At 44.4% G+C, this 19,311-nt stretch overlaps 1 protein-coding gene across 1 annotated transcript; it reads left to right on the top strand.

Moving 5' to 3' along the window:
• Nucleotides 1–201: 201 nt before the first annotated feature.
• LOC116620347 (leucine-rich repeat and guanylate kinase domain-containing protein) lies at nt 202–15,492 on the top strand. Its single transcript, XM_032386130.2, has 19 exons — nt 202–522; nt 877–990; nt 1,231–1,312; nt 1,386–1,486; nt 2,013–2,094; nt 2,600–2,724; nt 2,898–2,951; nt 3,042–3,131; nt 3,352–3,432; nt 3,656–3,742; nt 3,815–3,921; nt 6,030–6,149; nt 6,564–6,660; nt 7,838–7,951; nt 8,316–8,384; nt 8,593–8,725; nt 9,522–9,790; nt 10,088–10,176; nt 14,916–15,492. Exons 1-19 carry the CDS (start codon nt 313–315, stop codon nt 15,283–15,285), a joined length of 2,394 nt encoding a protein of 797 aa, XP_032242021.1. The 5' UTR covers nt 202–312; the 3' UTR covers nt 15,286–15,492.
• Nucleotides 15,493–19,311: the final 3,819 nt, after the last annotated feature.

The following is a 19,311-nucleotide window of genomic DNA, read 5'->3' as shown; positions in this document are numbered from 1 at the left end:
CCTGTGTTACACACGGGAGTCATGTTTTGACATAAAAAAGAGCAAGGATGAAAAAGATTTTGAAACTAGGTTTCACATAAAACATCCCCTAGATCTATTTGCTGGACTATTTTTTTATTCATTTTGTAGAATTTGATGCCCTTTTAGAAGCCTTAAAAAATGGGTTACCTTTGGTGCAAGTTAGTCAAAGAGTCTGGATTCGAGTGTTGGTTGCCAGGCACTACAAACAAAATGGCGGCCAGTTTGGTCAAGTGAAGACAAATTCTGTAGCGTTTTTAAACTTTTTTACAGCGAACTCTTCGGTTCTTCGATATGACCGTGAAGGAAGAAGATAAGAACGCAAGTAAGAGTGAAACTCCGGTTTCAGGAGGGCCACAAAATACCGCATCGGGTCTCAGTGAGCCACCAAATACCGGGGAAGTGAATGTTGATCCGATTTCCCCCGTACAACAACAAACCGAGGAACAGACGAGCAGAGCAGAGATCGCGGAAAGCAAGGCTGATGGGGAAGAGGAGGAAACGGTGAGATAGTCAGCGTTGTAAAAAAATATGGATTTTAATTCAAAAACTTAGTTTTCTTTAACTTTAACTTGAATTATATAAATGCCACTATCAAGCAAATCTGGCAATGATGTCTCGTACCTATGTACACTGTATATGTATGCCCTATCGGAAGAAAGGGTGATTTTGAGCCCGTGATACCTGAATGTATTTATCTAAGAATTCAAATGACAGAAGTATTCCTATCCATGTAAAATTCCTCCAAATTCTTGCAAGTATTTCTAAAAAGTGTTTTGAGTATCTTTTTTAATTTATATTTTTATAGTTATATTATTGTTATAATGGAAGTAACTCTACTTTTGTTCCCTTTGATAGATTTGCCAGGAATATGAGGGAGGCCTGAATGATGACAAGATTGCTGGTGGCTTGTCACAGCTTGGTCGCTCAGCTGATGGTACAATGCAAGTCTACCTTACTCTCTTCTTGCCGGTAAGAATCAATCATTATATCCAACTGTTCAGTAAGATTAACTTGAATAAAATCTATGAATCCAGATAACTGGTACATTTTATAGATTCAGGAATATAAAACTGTATCCTTATGATCTTCATATGCAATAATTGTACTTCTATTTATTTTAGCTATTAAATACAATCTATGTATCATTAGATAAAAATGACCAAATGTGCTGTGTTTTTATTTAATATTATCATTTTCTGCTTCTTTCAGGGTTCTGACCTGACTGACATTACACCTCTTGGAGACTATGTGCATCTGCAGACTGTAATATTGTCTCATAACTCCCTTACAGGTAAACTGATAATACTGTCAAACCAAGCAGTCACCCCAAGCAATACTTATTATGGCTCTTCCTTTGTTTGTAGATTTGACAGCTTTGGGTAACATGCCAAACCTGATCACACTTGATGTCTCCCATAATAAGCTCACAACAGTTCTTGACTTCACACCGCCCCTGGCGCTAAGGGTAGGTCACGAATCCTAGCTCACATTTCAGAATTAACAAAAAGATCTAATTTTTGCATGGGTCCGTCCTCTAATTGCTAATAGATGCAAAGATGATGTCACAGTACATCATATTGTAAACGAAAAAACTAAGCAATGAGACCCAGTGGAGTTGCATGACTGATGTAGAGGACAGATGCACAAAAAATGAGATTTATTTGTTTTATACAACACAATGAAAATGTTTTCTTTCATTACAATCAAGTTTTGGGGAGCATGCTGATGCCAGCGTGTGTGTTTCCTCTAATAAAAATTGGCCCTTTGACCAATCAGAGTGCACAAATTACGAGTGTCCAAGGGACAGGAGTGTGGAGCTGTTTATGAACTAAGAAAGAAAGCACATTATGTTTCCAATGTTATAAATTTTTATTTTTATTTTGAAGGTGGGCATAACCATCATATACAATAAACCACCCATCTCCCTTTGAGCCATAGATCAAGAGTATGTATCTATAGTATAATTATCATTTATTGCTTGTGTTTTTTAGGAGGTGAATTTGTCTCATAATGAGGTAGAGGAGCTCCCCGACCTCTCGCTACACCACTCACTTGTCAAACTTAACTTGAACTGTATCCTTTTATCCTGAATATATGCTTTAGTTTTCACCTCAAAGCCATATGTCCCTCACATACATACATACAAAAGACCTCTTTATGTACTGTATAAATAACAGCTCAAAGGTTTGTGACATTGGCCTTGTGTTGCATATGTGTACAAATGCAAGAACTGGTCATTAGATGTAGGTCTTATAGTAGTGATACATGGCAGAATTTGCAATGGAAATGGTACAGTACAAGGTATAGAGACTGTACAGCATATACAAAATGATGTGATGTTATGTGACTCTTCCTTAAGAATAGGCCTTTTTTATGCCCTAGGGTAGGGGGGCCCACAGTAATCGGTTATGCTGTTTGTGGTGTCCCAGTCTACTATTTGTACTTTTGTGTAATTTAATTAATTTATAGTGGACAAAGTTAAATAAATAAATAAATAAATAAATTATGTATGAACCCATTGTTGATTTGTATAACCCTGATAAAAGTACTGTACAAAAGTTGCTTAACCTTTGAGCAGATAATAAAATAACAGAAATCCAGGGGTTGTCTGGATGCCACAAGCTGTCTCATCTGCTTTTGATGCACAACAGAGTTGAGAGAATTGCAAACCTGGAAAATCTCTTATTACACGTATTGGATTTGGTATGTGACTCACTACATAACAGATTGTGCTTAATTAGATATGCCAACTTATTGGTATACACAGGTACAGTAGCAATGCCCTTGACAGGAATTTAGTCACGGTCAGGTTTGTTGAGTACAAAGCAGGGCTACCGACATCGCTCTGGAAGTGACATTTTGCTGTTATTTTTCAGAGTCATAACAATATTAAAAAGATTGAAAACCTGGAGACACTGAAAACCCTTCAAGTAAGGTCACTCTGACATTTCTTGCATCAATGACTAACTCTGTACATTATGGAGTCCAAAATAATTTTGAGTGTGCTTTTCATTGGGCAGAAACTGAACTTGGCATCCAACTGCATCAGGAGTATGAAAGGGCTGCAGGGCCACCCAATGCTCCAAGAAGTTGATTTGCAGGAAAACCAGGTAATAAAATACTTATCCCCTGCACTGTTCTTACCAGCCTTGATAAGGAGGAATACATTTACCTGATCTATCACTACATTGACTGAACCTCATCAAAGCTTTTCAAATTCTGGAATATCTGGGGTTATAAGACTAACAATACCCACAATTCTATTATTGGGCTTTTAACCGAGCCGGATACATAATACCTATAACCCCCAATACTGTGCTGTTTTCTCAGATTATTGACATTGCTGAGGTACGATACATCAGAGAGCTAAAGCTGCTGAGGAACCTGAATCTGCAGAGTAACCCAATACAGGTAGATCTGTCACCAGAATCACTCTACAGTATTTATACCCCAAGCCAGTCATAGCTCCCTCAACCAAGACAAACACATGTTCCGAAATCAGAACTACCTTAAACCTTTATTTAATTGTGTAAACCTTCCTTTTAAAGCCTATTTGGAGTTTGGAACACCCTTGCTTCTTGCATTCCTTCATCTAACAAACAAACATATGTCATTATTATGAATTGTTTTTCAGAGTTTGCCAGACTATCGACTGTCTCTGCTGTTCAGGATTCAAACTCTTCTTGAACTGGACAAGTCAAAAGTTACCCCAGAAGAGAAGGTGGGGTTTTAAACTCAATATTCTTGTCTCTGGGCGATGGATCCTCATTTCTTTGGTTGATTTTGTTTTCAGATTGCTGCAATGAACATGTACAGTCCTCCAATGGAGGTCGTCGCAGCACGTGATCATATGCTTCATGTCGTTAGGTCTCTTTTGCAGCCAGTGACTATATATGATAGGTAAGTGTACCATTTATATATGATAGTTAAGTGTACCATTTATATATGATAGTTAAGTGTACCATTTATATATGATAGTTAAGTGTACCATTTATATATGATAGTTAAGTGTACCATTTATATATGATAGTTAAGTGTACCATTTATATATGATAGTTAAGTGTACCAGCCAGCACAGTACAGTACCCTCCCTAGTGTGGACACACCCTACCCTATGCTGTGTACTGATATAATATTCACATTTACAGTACCCTCCCTAGTGTGTACACACCCTACCCTATGCTGTGTACTGATATAATATTCCCATTTACAGTACCCTCCCTAGTGTGGACACACCCTACCCTATGCTGTGTACTGATATAATATTCTATGTACAGTACCCTACCTAGTGTGGACACACCCTACCCTATGCTGTGTACTGATATAATATCCCATTTACAGTACTCTACCTAGTGTGTACACACCCTACCCTATGCTGTGTACTGATATAATATCCCATTTACAGTACCCTCCCTAGTGTGGACACACCCTACCCTATACTGTGTTGTGATATAATATCCCATTTACAGTACTCTACCTAGTGTGTACACACCCTACCCTATGCTGTGTACTGATATAATATTCCCATTTACAGTACCCTACCTAGTGTGGACACACCCTACCCTATGCTGTGTACTGATATAATATCCCATTTACAGTACCCCCCTAGTGTGGACACACCCTACCCTATGCTGTGTACTGATATAATATTCCCATTTACAGTACCCCCCTAGTGTGGACACACCCTACCCTATACTGTGTACTGATATAATATTCCCATTTACAGTACCCCCCTAGTGTGGACACACCCTACCCTATACTGTGTACTGATATAATATCCCATTTACAGTACTCTACCTAGTGTGTACACACCCTACCCTATGCTGTGTACTGATATAATATTCCCATTTACAGTACCCCCCTAGTGTGGACACACCCTACCCTATACTGTGTACTGATATAATATCCCATTTACAGTACTCTACCTAGTGTGGACACACCCTACCCTATGCTGTGTACTGATATAATATCCCATTTACAGTACCCCCCTAGTGTGGACACACCCTACCCTATGCTGTGTACTGATATAATATTCTATGTACAGTACTCTACCTAGTGTGGACACACCCTACCCTATGCTGTGTACTGATATAATATCCCATTTACAGTACCCTACCTAGTGTGTACACACCCTACCCTATGCTGTGTACTGATATAATATTCCCATTTACAGTACCCCCCTAGTGTGGACACACCCTACCCTATGCTGTGTACTGATATAATATTCCCATTTACAGTACCCTCCCTAGTGTGGACACACCCTACCCTATGCTGTGTACTGATATAATATCCCATTTACAGTACCCTCCCTAGTGTGGTCACACCCTACCCTATGCTGTGTACTGATATAATATCCCATTTACAGTACCCTCCCTAGTGTGGACACACCCTACCCTATGCTGTGTACTGATATAATATTCCCATTTACAGTACCCTACCTAGTGTGGACACACCCTACCCTATGCTGTGTACTGATATAATATCCCATTTACAGTACCCTCCCTAGTGTGTACACACCCTACCCTATGCTGTGTACTGATATAATATTCTATGTACAGTACCCTCCCTAGTGTGGATACACCCTACCCTATGCTGTGTACTGATATAATATCCCATTTACAGTACCCTACCTAGTGTGGACACACCCTACCCTATACTGTGTACTGATATAATATCCCCATTTACAGTACCCTCCCTAGTGTGTACACACCCTACCCTATGCTGTGTACTGATATAATATCCCATTTAAAGTACCCTACCTAGTGTGGACACACCCTACCCTATGCTGTGTACTGATATAATATCCCATTTAAAGTACCCTACCTAGTGTGGACACACCCTACCCTATGCTGTGTACTGATATAATATTCTATGTACAGTACTCTACCTAGTGTGGACACAACCTACCCTATGCTGTGTACTGATATAATATTCCCATTTACAGTACCCTCCCTAGTGTGTACACACCCTACCCTATGCTGTGTACTGATATAATATCCCATTTAAAGTACCCTACCTAGTGTGGACACACCCTACCCTATGCTGATCCTGTGTGGACCAAGTGGTGCAGGCAAAAGACACCTGGCAAGACGCCTTTGTCAGGAGTTCCCAGACTTCTTTGGAATTGGGTAAGTTTAAAGAACTCCAAAACCTAAATAGGAACTTATGTGTCTGCATGTGTTATTGAAAAGAAAATAATTATTTCTATAGTATGTAAACAATTATTGCAATTTTGAGTATTCTGTGAACCCAAGGTTATTATGCCCAGGCGATAAACTAGATCAGGCATTCCATCTACAATCCTTGAATTTTTTTTGGTGACACTATGACACCATCTAAACATAGTATGCCAAAAGACACATGCATTGACCAATCAGAAAGTACAGCAGGATGGATGATTGAGATGGGGTTAACATCTGAAAATTGTTGGTAGAGTGCAAAAAAACCCTCAAAATCTCAATAATAAGACTTGGAGGAATGTTAGGGTGGTTTGATTGTCCTTTTTTTCTCCCCTTGTTTATGTAAGTATCTTTTATTTGAAGAGTGTCGCATACCACACGTCCACCGCGCAAGAAGGAAGAGCATGGTCAGGATTATTTCTTTGTGAATAAAGAGGAGTTTGAACATGGAGTCATGTCGGTCAGTATATTTATTTACTTAACCTTTCGTTTGCTTTGATCACCTTTCCTTCTCAGTGGTTTAAATTGTGCCATGTTAAGGGGATTGACCATAATGCCTTGTGATGACAGGGTTTGTTATGGGGATTGACCATAATGCCTTGTGATGACAGGGTCTGTTATGGGGATTGACCATAATGCCTTGTGATGACAGGGTCTGTTATGGGGATTGACCATAATGCCTTGTGATGACAGGGTCTGTTATGGGGGTTGACCATAATGCCTTGTGATGACAGGGTCTGTTATGGGGATTGACCATAATGCCTTGTGATGACAGGGTCTGTTATGGGGGTTGACCATAATGCCTTGTGATGACAGGGTCTGTTATGGGGATTGACCATAATGCCTTGTGATGACAGGGTCTGTTATGGGGGTTGACGATAATGCCTTGTGATGACAGGGTCTGTTATGGGGATTGACCATAATGCCTTGTGATGACAGGGTCTGTTATGGGGATTGACCATTATGCCTTGTGATGACAGGGTCTGTTATGGGGGTTGACCATAATGCCTTGTGATGACAGGGTCTGTTATGGGGATTGACCATAATGCCTTGTGATGACAGGGTCTGTTATGGGGATTGACCATAATGCCTTGTGATGACAGGGTCTGTTATGGGGATTGACCCATTATGCCTTGTGATGACAGGGTCTGTTATGGGGGTTGACCATAATGCCTTGTGATGACAGGGTCTGTTATGGGGATTGACCATAATGCCTTGTGATGACAGGGTCTGTTATGGGGATTGACCATAATGCCTTGTGATGACAGGGTCTGTTATGGGGATTGACCATAATGCCTTGTGATGACAGGGTCTGTTATGGGGATTGACCATAATGCCTTGTGATGACAGGGTCTGTTATGGGGATTGACCATAATGCCTTGTGATGACAGGGTCTGTTATGGGGATTGACCATAATGCCTTGTGATGACAGGGTCTGTTATGGGGATTGACCATAATGCCTTGTGATGACAGAGTCTGTTATGGGGATTGACCATAATGCCTTGTGATGACAGAGTCTGTTATGGGGATTGACCATAATGCCTTGTGATGACAGGGTCTGTTATGGGGATTGACCATAATGCCTTGTGATGACAGAGTCTCTTATGGGGGTTGACGATAATGCCTTGTGATGACAGGGTCTGTTCCTGGAGACATGTCAGGTGGGCGGCTTTCTGTACGGTGTGACGCGTGAGGCTGTTGAATGTGTTGCCAGGGAAGGTCTAGCTGCTGTCTTCACCATGGAGCTTGAGGTACTAAATCATCTTCACTCTTAGTAGAAATAATAAATAGATGCAAATGTATGCTACAGTAAAGCCAGTAACCCCTTCTTGACATTGAACTGTAGAGTAGTAAAAAAGGAACTTACACAGTGGTGGTGGGGAGGGGGGTGCACAGGGTGACTCCTACAAAAAAGTAGGTCATTTTTTATTAAAGGGTCGTAAAATACTATCCATTCATATGATAGCTATGACTTCACACACTCCTACAAATACTATCCATCCATATGATAGTTTATGACTACACATACCCCTTTCCCAATCATCAAGATACAGTTTAAAATGTAAGTCATGTATTTGTCATCTTTCAACTGAGTTTTGCTAAACCTCTTTTCAGGGCGTGCTGAGTTTCAAAAACACGTACTTCGAGCCTCGGTATGTGCTGGTGGTCCCAATAAATCGCAAGGTACGATACGTGAGGTTTGTAGGGGTGCGAAAGTGTTAAGAAACAAGTATAAAGAATTCACAGAAAAAGTGTTCTGATGACAGGGCTCAAAAGCATCTTTATACGGTTTGAGCTTCCTCAAAGCATAGAATCAAGTCTGTTCGGGATTGATTGATTCCATGGATTAAACAGGGGTATGAAGGCCTTGAAACTCGTTATGATTTCTCAGGCACATGAGGGTAGGATGCAGGAGCTTGGCTACTACTCTGAGGCTCAGATCACCCACGCTATTGACAGAGTCGAGATGTATCTAAGTAAACACAGAGATAACCCTGGCTTCTTCGACATGGCCATCAACTCAGGTTAGACACAGGAGAGATTTACGTGATGTATAACATGAACATGGAAACATCTCTCTGAAAAGACTTTGAATAGCAAATAGCTAAGAACTTCTAGACCAGAGTCAGAAGACGAGTTCATGGTTGTTATGCACGCGACCCAATAGTGAACAAGGCTTACTAGCCATGCCCAATGAGCTTATGCACGCGACCCAATAGTGAACAAGGCTTTCTAGACATACCCACTGAGCCAATGCACGTGACCCAATAGTGAACAAGGCTTACTAGCCACGCCCACTGAATGCACGTGACCCAATAGTGAACAAGGCTTACTAGCCATGCCCAATGAGCTTATGCACGTGACCCAATAGTGAACAAGGCTTACTAGCCACGCCCACTGAATGCACGTGACCCAATAGTGAACAAGGCTTACTAGCCATGCCCACTGAATGCACGTGACCCAATAGTGAACAAGGCTTACTAGCCATGCCCACTGAATGCACGTGACCCAATAGTAAACAAGGCTTACTAGCCACGCCCACTGAATGCACGTGACCCAATAGTGAACAAGGCTTACTAGCCATGCCCAATGAGCTTATGCACGTGACCCAATAGTGAACAAGTCTTATTAGCCATGCCCACTGAGCTAATGCATGTGACCCAATAGTGAACAAGGCTTATTAGCCACGCCCACTGAATGCACGTGACCCATAGTGAACAAGGCTTACTAGCCACGCCCACTGAATGCACGTGACCCATAGTGAACAAGGCTTACTAGCCATGCCCACTGAGCTAATGCACGTGTCTGCCTGATGCACAGATGATCTGAATGAGGCTTACCGACGACTGAAGCACTTGATCATGGAGTACCTAGGCATGTCACCGCCCACGACTACCGACACAGATATGTACAGTACGAGCGATACGTCCTTCGACACAGAGGACGATAGCGTGGGGCGTGCGGGGCCCAAATCCGGCACTACAAATACTACGAGTATGACCATCAATATGGCGGCTAGGACATGGTCGCGACGGTCACACACCTCATCCACGGCCAAACGTGCATCGGCGCCTGAGAAAACGCCAGTGGTAAGCTTAAGCGTGACATTCCTACAGGGGGCAAGCTTTACAAACACGATTGTCGTACAAGCGTAACTCTTAAACCCCTGCACCGCCCATGCATTCTGTTTATACGGTTGTATTAGGAGCCAAAATGGTAGATTTTGTCTAATAATCTGAGCATATTTTGGGTTTTTATTGGAGGAGAATTATAATGATGGATTATTTTGTGTAATTGCAAAGCTTATTTATTTCACTAAAACTAACCGTAGCGCTATTGTACCGTCCACGGCCGCTTTTTCTTGACTCCATTTACTGTGTTTTCAGGAGGAGCGCTCTCACGTGCGCCGTCAGATCCTAGCCAAGGCTGCTGTGGCCGGTGTACAGGTCCTCTCTCTTGATCAGCTCGACCCCAGGTAAGGGGACATTCTAGCGAGCATACTCTATATCTAGATTAACAATCTATCAGCTTGACCCCAGGTAAGGAGACGTTCTAGCGAGCATACTGTATATCTAGATTAACAATCTATCAGCTTGACCCCAGGTAAGGGGACATTCTAGCGAGCATACTCTATATCTAGATTAACAATCTATCAGCTTGACCCCGGGTAAGGGGACGTCCTAGCGAACATACTGTATATCTAGATGGTAAGTCTATCAGCTTGACCCCAGGTAAGGGGACGTTCTAGCGAGCATACTCTATATCTAGATGGTAAGTCTATCAGCTTGACCCCAGGTAAGGGGACATTCTAGCGAGCATACTCTATATCTACATAAACAACCTATCAGCTCGACCCCGGGTAAGGGGACGTTCTAGCGAGCATACTCTATATCTAGATGAACAATCTATCAGCTCGACCCCAGGTAAGGGGACGTTCTAGCGAGCATACTGTATATCTAGATGGTAAGTCTATCAGCTTGACCCCAGGTAAGGGGACGTTCTAGCGAGCATACTCTATATCTAGATTAACAATCTATCAGCTTGACCCCAGGTAAGGGGACGTTCTAGCGAGCATACTCTATATCTAGATTAACAATCTATCAGCTTGACCCCAGGTAAGGGGACATTCTAGCGAGCATACTCTATATCTACATTAACAACCTATCAGCTCGACCCCGGGTAAGGGGACGTTCTAGCGAGCATACTCTATATCTAGATGAACAATCTATCAGCTTGACCCCAGGTAAGGGGACGTTCTAGCGAGCCTACTCTATATCTAGATTAACAATCTATCAGCTTGACCCCAGGTAAGGGGACATTCTAGCGAGCATACTCTATATCTAGATTAACAATCTATCAGCTTGACCCCAGGTAAGGGGACGTTCTAGCGAGCATACTGTATATCTAGATTAACAATCTATCAGCTTGACCCCAGGTAAGGGGACATTCTAGCGAGCATACTCTATATCTACATTAACAATCTATCAGCTTGACCCCGGGTAAGGGGACGTCCTAGCGAACATACTGTATATCTAGATGGTAAGTCTATCAGCTTGACCCCAGGTAAGGGGACGTTCTAGCGAGCATACTCTATATCTAGATGGTAAGTCTATCAGCTTGACCCCAGGTAAGGGGACATTCTAGCGAGCATACTCTATATCTACATAAACAACCTATCAGCTCGACCCCGGGTAAGGGGACGTTCTAGCGAGCATACTCTATATCTAGATGAACAATCTATCAGCTCGACCCCAGGTAAGGGGACGTTCTAGCGAGCATACTGTATATCTAGATTAACAATCTATCAGCTTGACCCCAGGTAAGGGGACGTTCTAGCGAGCATACTCTATATCTAGATTAACAATCTATCAGCTTGACCCCAGGTAAGGGGACATTCTAGCGAGCATACTCTATATCTACATTAACAACCTATCAGCTCGACCCCGGGTAAGGGGACGTTCTAGCGAGCATACTCTATATCTAGATAAACAATCTATCAGCTTGACCCCAGGTAAGGGGACGTTCTAGCGAGCCTACTCTATATCTAGATTAACAATCTATCAGCTTGACCCCAGGTAAGGGGACATTCTAGCGAGCATACTCTATATCTACATTAACAACCTATCAGCTCGACCCCGGGTAAGGGGACGTTCTAGCGAACATACTCTATATCTAGATTAACAATCTATCAGCTTGACCCCAGGTAAGGGGACGTTCTAGCGAGCATACTCTATATCTACATTAACAATCTATCAGCTTGACCCCAGGTAAGGGGACATTCTAGCGAGCATACTCTATATCTACATTAACAACCTATCAGCTCGACCCCAGGTAAGGGGACGTTCTAGCGAACATACTCTATATCTAGATTAACAATCTATCAGCTTGACCCCAGGTAAGGGGACGTTCTAGCGAGCATACTGTATATCTAGATTAACAATCTATCAGCTTGCCCCTAGGTAAGGGGACGTTCTAGTGAGCATACTCTATATCTAGATAAACAATCTATCAGCTTGACCCCAGGTAAGGGGACGTTCTAGCGAGCATACTGTATATCTAGGTTAACAATCTATCAGCTTGACCCCAGGTAAGGGGACGTTCTAGCGAGCATACTCTATATCTAGATGGTAAGTCTATCAGCTCGACCCCAGGTAAGGGGACGTTCTAGCGAGCATACTCTATATCTAGATGAACAATCTATCAGCTTGACCCCAGGTAAGGGGACATTCTAGCGAGCATACTCTATATCTACATTAACAACCTATCAGCTCGACCCCGGGTAAGGGGACGTTCTAGCGAACATACTCTATATCTAGATTAACAATCTATCAGCTTGACCCCAGGTAAGGGGACGTTCTAGCGAGCATACTCTATATCTACATTAACAATCTATCAGCTTGACCCCAGGAAAGGGGACATTCTAGCGAGCATACTCTATATCTACATTAACAACCTATCAGCTCGACCCCAGGTAAGGGGACGTTCTAGCGAACATACTCTATATCTAGATTAACAATCTATCAGCTTGACCCCAGGTAAGGGGACATTCTAGCGAGCATACTGTATATCTAGATTAACAATCTATCAGCTTGCCCCTAGGTAAGGGGACGTTCTAGTGAGCATACTCTATATCTAGATAAATTATATCAGCTTGACCCCAGGTAAGGGGACATTCTAGCGAGCATACTCTATATCTACATTAACAACCTATCAGCTCGACCCCGGGTAAGGGGACGTTCTAGCGAACATACTCTATATCTAGATTAACAATCTATCAGCTTGACCCCAGGTAAGGGGACGTTCTAGCGAGCATACTCTATATCTACATTAACAATCTATCAGCTTGACCCCAGGTAAGGGGACGTTCTAGCGAGCATACTCTATATCTAGATGGTAAGTCTATCAGCTCGACCCCAGGTAAGGGGACGTTCTAGCGAGCATACTCTATATCTAGATTAACAATCTATCAGCTTGACCCCAGGTAAGGGGACGTTCTAGCGAGCATACTCTATATCTAGATTAACAATCTATCAGCTCGACCCCAGGTAAGGGGACGTTCTAGCGAGCATACTCTATATCTAGATGAACAATCTATCAGCTTGACCCCAGGTAAGGGGACATTCTAGCGAGCATACTCTATATCTACATTAACAACCTATCAGCTCGACCCCGGGTAAGGGGACGTTCTAGCGAACATACTCTATATCTAGATTAACAATCTATCAGCTTGACCCCAGGTAAGGGGACGTTCTAGCGAGCATACTCTATATCTACATTAACAATCTATCAGCTTGACCCCAGGTAAGGGGACATTCTAGCGAGCATACTCTATATCTACATTAACAACCTATCAGCTCGACCCCAGGTAAGGGGACGTTCTAGCGAACATACTCTATATCTAGATTAACAATCTATCAGCTTGACCCCAGGTAAGGGGACGTTCTAGCGAGCATACTCTATATCTAGATTAACAATCTATCAGCTTGACCCCAGGTAAGGGGACGTTCTAGCGAGCATACTGTATATCTAGATTAACAATCTATCAGCTTGCCCCTAGGTAAGGGGACGTTCTAGTGAGCATACTCTATATCTAGATAAACAATCTATCAGCTTGACCCCAGGTAAGGGGACGTTCTAGCGAGCATACTGTATATCTAGGTTAACAATCTATCAGCTTGACCCCAGGTAAGGGGACGTTCTAGCGAGCATACTCTATATCTAGATGGTAAGTCTATCAGCTCGACCCCAGGTAAGGGGACGTTCTAGCGAGCATACTCTATATCTAGATTAACAATCTATCAGCTTGACCCCAGGTAAGGGGACGTTCTAGCGAGCATACTCTATATCTAGATTAACAATCTATCAGCTTGACCCCAGGTAAGGGGACGTTCTAGCGAGCATACTCTATATCTAGATTAACAACCTATCAGCTTGACCCCAGGTAAGGGGACGTTCTAGCGAGCATACTCTATATCTAGATTAACAATCTATCAGCTTGACCCCAGGTAAGGGGACGTTCTAGCGAGCATACTCTATATCTAGATTAACAATCTATCAGCTTGACCCCAGGTAAGGGGACGTTCTAGCGAGCATACTCTATATCTACATTAACAACCTATCAGCTCGACCCCGGGTAAGGGGACATTCTAGCGAGCATACTCTATATCTACATTAACAACCTATCAGCTCGACCCCGGGTAAGGGGACGTTCTAGCGAGCATACTCTATATCTAGATGGTAAGTCTATCAGCTCGACCCCAGGTAAGGGGACGTTCTAGCGAGCATACTCTATATCTAGATTAACAATCTATCAGCTTGACCCCAGGTAAGGGGACATTCTAGCGAGCATACTCTATATCTACATTAACAACCTATCAGCTTGACCCCAGGTAAGGGGACATTCTAGCGAGCATACTCTATATCTAGATAAACAATCTATCAGCTTGACCCCAGGTAAGGGGACGTTCTAGCGAGCATACTCTATATCTAGATGGTAAGTCTATCAGCTCGACCCCAGGTAAGGGGACGTTCTAGCTAGCATACTCTATATCTAGATTAACAATCTATCAGCTTGACCCCAGGTAAGGGGACGTTCTAGCGAGCATACTCTATATCTAGATGATAAATTACACCGGATTATTGACGAGTGTCTTTTTTCCATTTCATAACTGTTTTTATTATGCGTCTGATGAATAATGACTGTACCTTCCACAGGCACACGGCCTCTGCTGGCTTCACCGGCGGCTCATCCAACGTGAACGGCGTCAAGCGCGCTTCTTCCTACCCTCTTGACTATACTACGTCATTTGTTTCCATGGTAGCCAACGCCAGTAGCGGCAAGGACCCTGGGGTCGAGTCAAACGAGTCCGACTCAGAAGGAGAGGGAACGTCGACGTCATCCCTCATGTCTAGTGCGCGTGCGTACTCCGCCAGGCAAGACCCTCCGTCCCAGTCTCAGCACGGCTCAGATGAAGACAGGCAGTCCATAGATATAATGAACCTGGAATTTGCTTCGCAGGCATCGGCTTCTGTCGCAATGTCTTCTGGGATGGTGCAATTGCAAGATGCTGCCAACTCCATATAAGGCGTACCAGGCCCGATATGGAAAATACACATTTATATAGCATATGATAAATTTTTACGACTATTTTTTTGCAGGAATCCCTGTCGTCATTTGCTGACAAGGTCTAAGCACATTGTATCTGTACTTGTAAACAAGCATCGTGATGTATTCCACGGATAATGCAAATTCGAAACAGTTAAAAATTTAAAATAAAGAACACAACCAAGACATTGAGCACTACTTTCCTATAGCTTTTGGGTTTGTTTTCCAAAAGAACCGGAGGACTTGATTAGGAGCCAGCCTTTGATTGTCCGATATTCCCGTCTAACGGTTTACGAGCCGGTGGTCTACGTTTAGTACCACAAATGCTGGGGAGATATTTCGCCTTCATATGATATCAGGGGACACTCAACGTCCCAATTCAAAACCAATTTTTCCTTACCCCTCTGCAAGTCAGTCTCTCCCCTCTACATGTCCTCGCCCCTCTACAAGTCAGTCTCTCCCCTCTAAAAGTCCTCGCCCCTCTACAAGTCAGTCTCTCCCCTCTAAAGTCCTCGCCCCTCTACAAGTCGGTCTCTCACCTCTACAAGTCCTCGCCCCTCTACAAGTCAGTCTCTCACCTCTACAAGTCCTCGCCCCTCTACAAGTCAGTCTCTCCCCTCTAAAAGTCCTCGCCCCTCTACAAATCAATCTCCCCCCTCTACAAGTCCTCTCCCCTCTACAAGTCCTCTCCCCTCAAAAAGTCCTCACCCTTCTGCAAGTCCTCACCCCTCTACAAGTCCTCACCCCTCTGCAAGTCAGTCTCTCCCGTTTACAAGTCCTCGCCCCTCTACAAGTCAGTCTTTCCCCTCTAAAAGTCCTCGCCCCTCTACAAGTCATTCTCTCACCTCTACAAGTCCTCGCCCCTCTACAAGTCAGTCTCTCACCTCTACAAGTCCTCGCCCCTCTACAAGTCAGTCCCTCCCCTCTAAAAGTCCTCGCCCCTCCACAAGTCTTCACCCCTCTGCAAGTCCTCACCCTCTACAAGTCCTCACCCCTCTACAACTCCTCGCCCCTCTACAAGTCCTCACCCCTCTGCAAGTCAGTCTCTGCCCTCTACAAGTCCTCATAGCTCTACAAGTCCTCATTCGTCTACAAGTCCTCACCCCTCTGCAAGTCAGTCTCTCCCCTCTACAAGTCCTCATAGCTCTACAAGTCCTCACCCCTCTACAACTCCTCGCCCCTCTACAAGTCCTCACCCCTCTACAAGTCAGTCTCTCCCCTCTACAAGTCCTCATAGCTCTACAAGTCCTCATTCCTCTACAAGTCCTCATCCCTCTACAAGTCAGTCTCTCCCCTCTACAGGTCCTCACCCCTCTACAAGTCCTCATTCCTCTACAAGTCCTCCTCCCTCTACAAGTCCTCATCCCTCTACAATTCCTCATCCCTCTACATGTCCTCACCCCTCTACAAGTCGTCATAACTCTACAAGTCCTCACCTCTCTACAAGTCCTCACCTCTCTACAAGTCCTCACCTCTCTACAAGTCCTCACCCCTCTACAAGTCCCCACCCCTCTACAAGTCCCCATCCCTCTACAAGTCCTCATCCCTCTACAGGTCCTCACCCCTCTACAAGTCCTCATCACTCTACAAGTCCTCACCCCTCCACAAGTCCTCATCCCTCTACAAGTCCTCATCCCTCTACAAGTCTCCACCCCTCTACAAGTCCTCATCCCTCTACAAGTCCTCAGCCCTCTACAAGTCCTCACCCCTCTACAAGTGCTCACCTCTGTACAAGTCCTCCCCCCTCTACAAGTCCTCGCCCCTCTACAAGTCCTCACCCCTCTACAAGTCAGTCTCTTCCCTCTACAAGTAAGTCTCTCCCCTCTACAGGTCCTCACCCCTCTACAAGTCCTCATTCGTCTACAAGTCCTCATCCCTCTACAAGTCCTCATCCCTCTACGAGTCCCCACCCCTCTAAAAGTCCTCACCACTCTACAAGTCCTCACCTCCCTACAAGTCCTCATCCCTCTACAAGTCCTCATCCCTCTACAAGTCCTCATCCCTCTACAAGTCCTCATCCCTCTACGAGTCCCCACCCCTCTACAAGTCCTCATCCCTCTACAAGTCCTCATCCCTCTACAAGTCCTCATCCCTCTACAAGTCCTCATCCCTCTACGAGTCCCCACCCCTCTACAAGTCCTCACCCCTCTACAAGTCCTCACCCCCTACAAGTACTCATCCCTCTACAGGTCCCCACCCCTCTAAAAGTCCTCACCACTCTACAAGTCCTCACCTCCCTACAAGTCCTCATCCCTCTACAAGTCCTCATCCCTCTACAGGTCCTCACCCCTCTACAAGTCCTCATTCCTCTACAAGTCCTCCTCCCTCTACAAGTCCTCATCCCTCTACAAGTCCTCATCCCTCTACATGTCCTCGCCCCTCTACAAGTCGTCATAACTCTACAAGTCCTCACCTCTCTACAAGTCCTCACCTCTCTACAAGTCCTCACCTCTCTACAAGTCCTCACCCCTCTACAAGTCCCCACCCCTCTACAAGTCCTCATCCCTCTACAAGTCCTCATCCCTCTACAGGTCCTCACCCCTCTACAAGTCCTCATTCCTCTACAAGTCCTCCTCCCTCTACAAGTCCTCCTCCCTCTACAAGTCCTCATCCCTCTACAGGTCCTCACCCCTCTACAAGTCCTCATCACTCTACAAGTCCTCACCCCTCCACAAGTCCTCACGCCTCCACAAGTCCTCGCCCCCCTACAAGTCCTCATCCTTCTACAAGTCCTCAGCCCTCTGCAAGTCAGTCTCTGCCCTCTACAAGTCAGTCTCTCCCCTCTACAAGTCCTCATCCCTCTACAAGTCCTCAGCCCTCTACAAGTCCTCACCCCTCTACAAGTGCTCACCTCTGTACAAGTCCTCCCCCCTCTACAAGTCCTCGCCCCTCTACAAGTCCTCACCCCTCTACAAGTCAGTCTCTCCCCTCTACAGGTCCTCACCCCTCTACAAGTCTCCACCCCTCTACAAGTCCTCATCCCTCTACAAGTCCTCCCCCTCTACAAGTCCTCAGCCCTCTACAAGTCCTCACCCCTCTACAAGTCCTCATCCCTCTACAAGTCCTCACCACTCTACAAGTCCTCACCTCCCTACAAGTCCTCATCCCTCTACAAGTCCTCATCCCTCTACAAGTCCTCATCCCTCTACAAGTCCTCATCCCTCTACGAGTCCCCACCTCTCTACAAGTCCTCACCACTCTACAAGTCCTCACCTCCCTACAAGTCCTCATCCCTCTACAGGTCCTCGCCCCTCTGCAAGTCCTCATCCCTCTACAAGTCCTCACCCCTCTACAAGTCCTCATCTCTCTACGAGATCGTACCCCTCTACAAGTCCTCACCTCTCTACAAGTCTTCATCCCTCTACAAGTCCTCACACCTCCACAAGTCCTCGCCCCTCTACAAGTCCTCGCCCCTCTACAAGTCTTCATCCCTCTACAAGTCCTCATCCCTCTACAAGTCCTCAGCCCTCTACAAGTCTTCACCCCTCTACAAGTGCTCATCCCTCTGCAAGTCCTCATCCCTCTACAAGTCCTCACCCCTCCACAAGTCCTCATCCCTCTACAAGTCCTCATACCTCTACAAGTCCTCATACCTCTACAAGTCCCCATTCCTCTACAAGTCCTCATCCCTCTACAAGTCCTCATTCGTCTACAAGTCCTCACCCCTCTACAAGTCCTATGTTTACTTGGGTGTTCTCCAGTGTGTTCCGGTTGTTAGTCACGCGGCCTCGCCCTCGTTCTTTGTTTCATATACTTAAGTATTGTCCATACCTTGGAAGGAAATTAAGCGAAGAATCCATTTAAAAGAACTTCGAACACAAAAATGAATTAGATGCTTTAAAAAAAAAACAGGTAAGGGAAAATGAAATAAAAAAATATACCCTCGGATCGAACCTGGTATTTATGCAAACTTTAAACGCAAAAAAATATAGACCATACATCCAGACGTGCGCTGAATCATCGTATGGCAGCTAAAGCTTTACGGCTAAGCTGGAGATTTCGGCA

The sequence above is a fragment of the Nematostella vectensis genome, chromosome 1, assembly GCF_932526225.1.
Source record: "Nematostella vectensis chromosome 1, jaNemVect1.1, whole genome shotgun sequence".
NCBI lineage: Eukaryota > Metazoa > Cnidaria > Anthozoa > Actiniaria > Edwardsiidae > Nematostella > Nematostella vectensis.
This window is presented reverse-complemented; position numbering and strand designations above follow the sequence as displayed.

Excerpts from the sequence above, each read along its gene's own strand:
- LOC116620347 (XM_032386130.2), top strand. The coding sequence starts at position 313 with ATGACCGTGAAGGAAGAAGATAAGAACGCAAGTAAGAGTGAAACTCCG. Across the intron at positions 2,952-3,041 it reads AGACACTGAAAACCCTTCAA|AAACTGAACTTGGCATCCAA; the intron begins GTAAGGTCACTC and ends TTCATTGGGCAG. Across the intron at positions 3,743-3,814 it reads AAGTTACCCCAGAAGAGAAG|ATTGCTGCAATGAACATGTA; the intron begins GTGGGGTTTTAA and ends TTTTGTTTTCAG.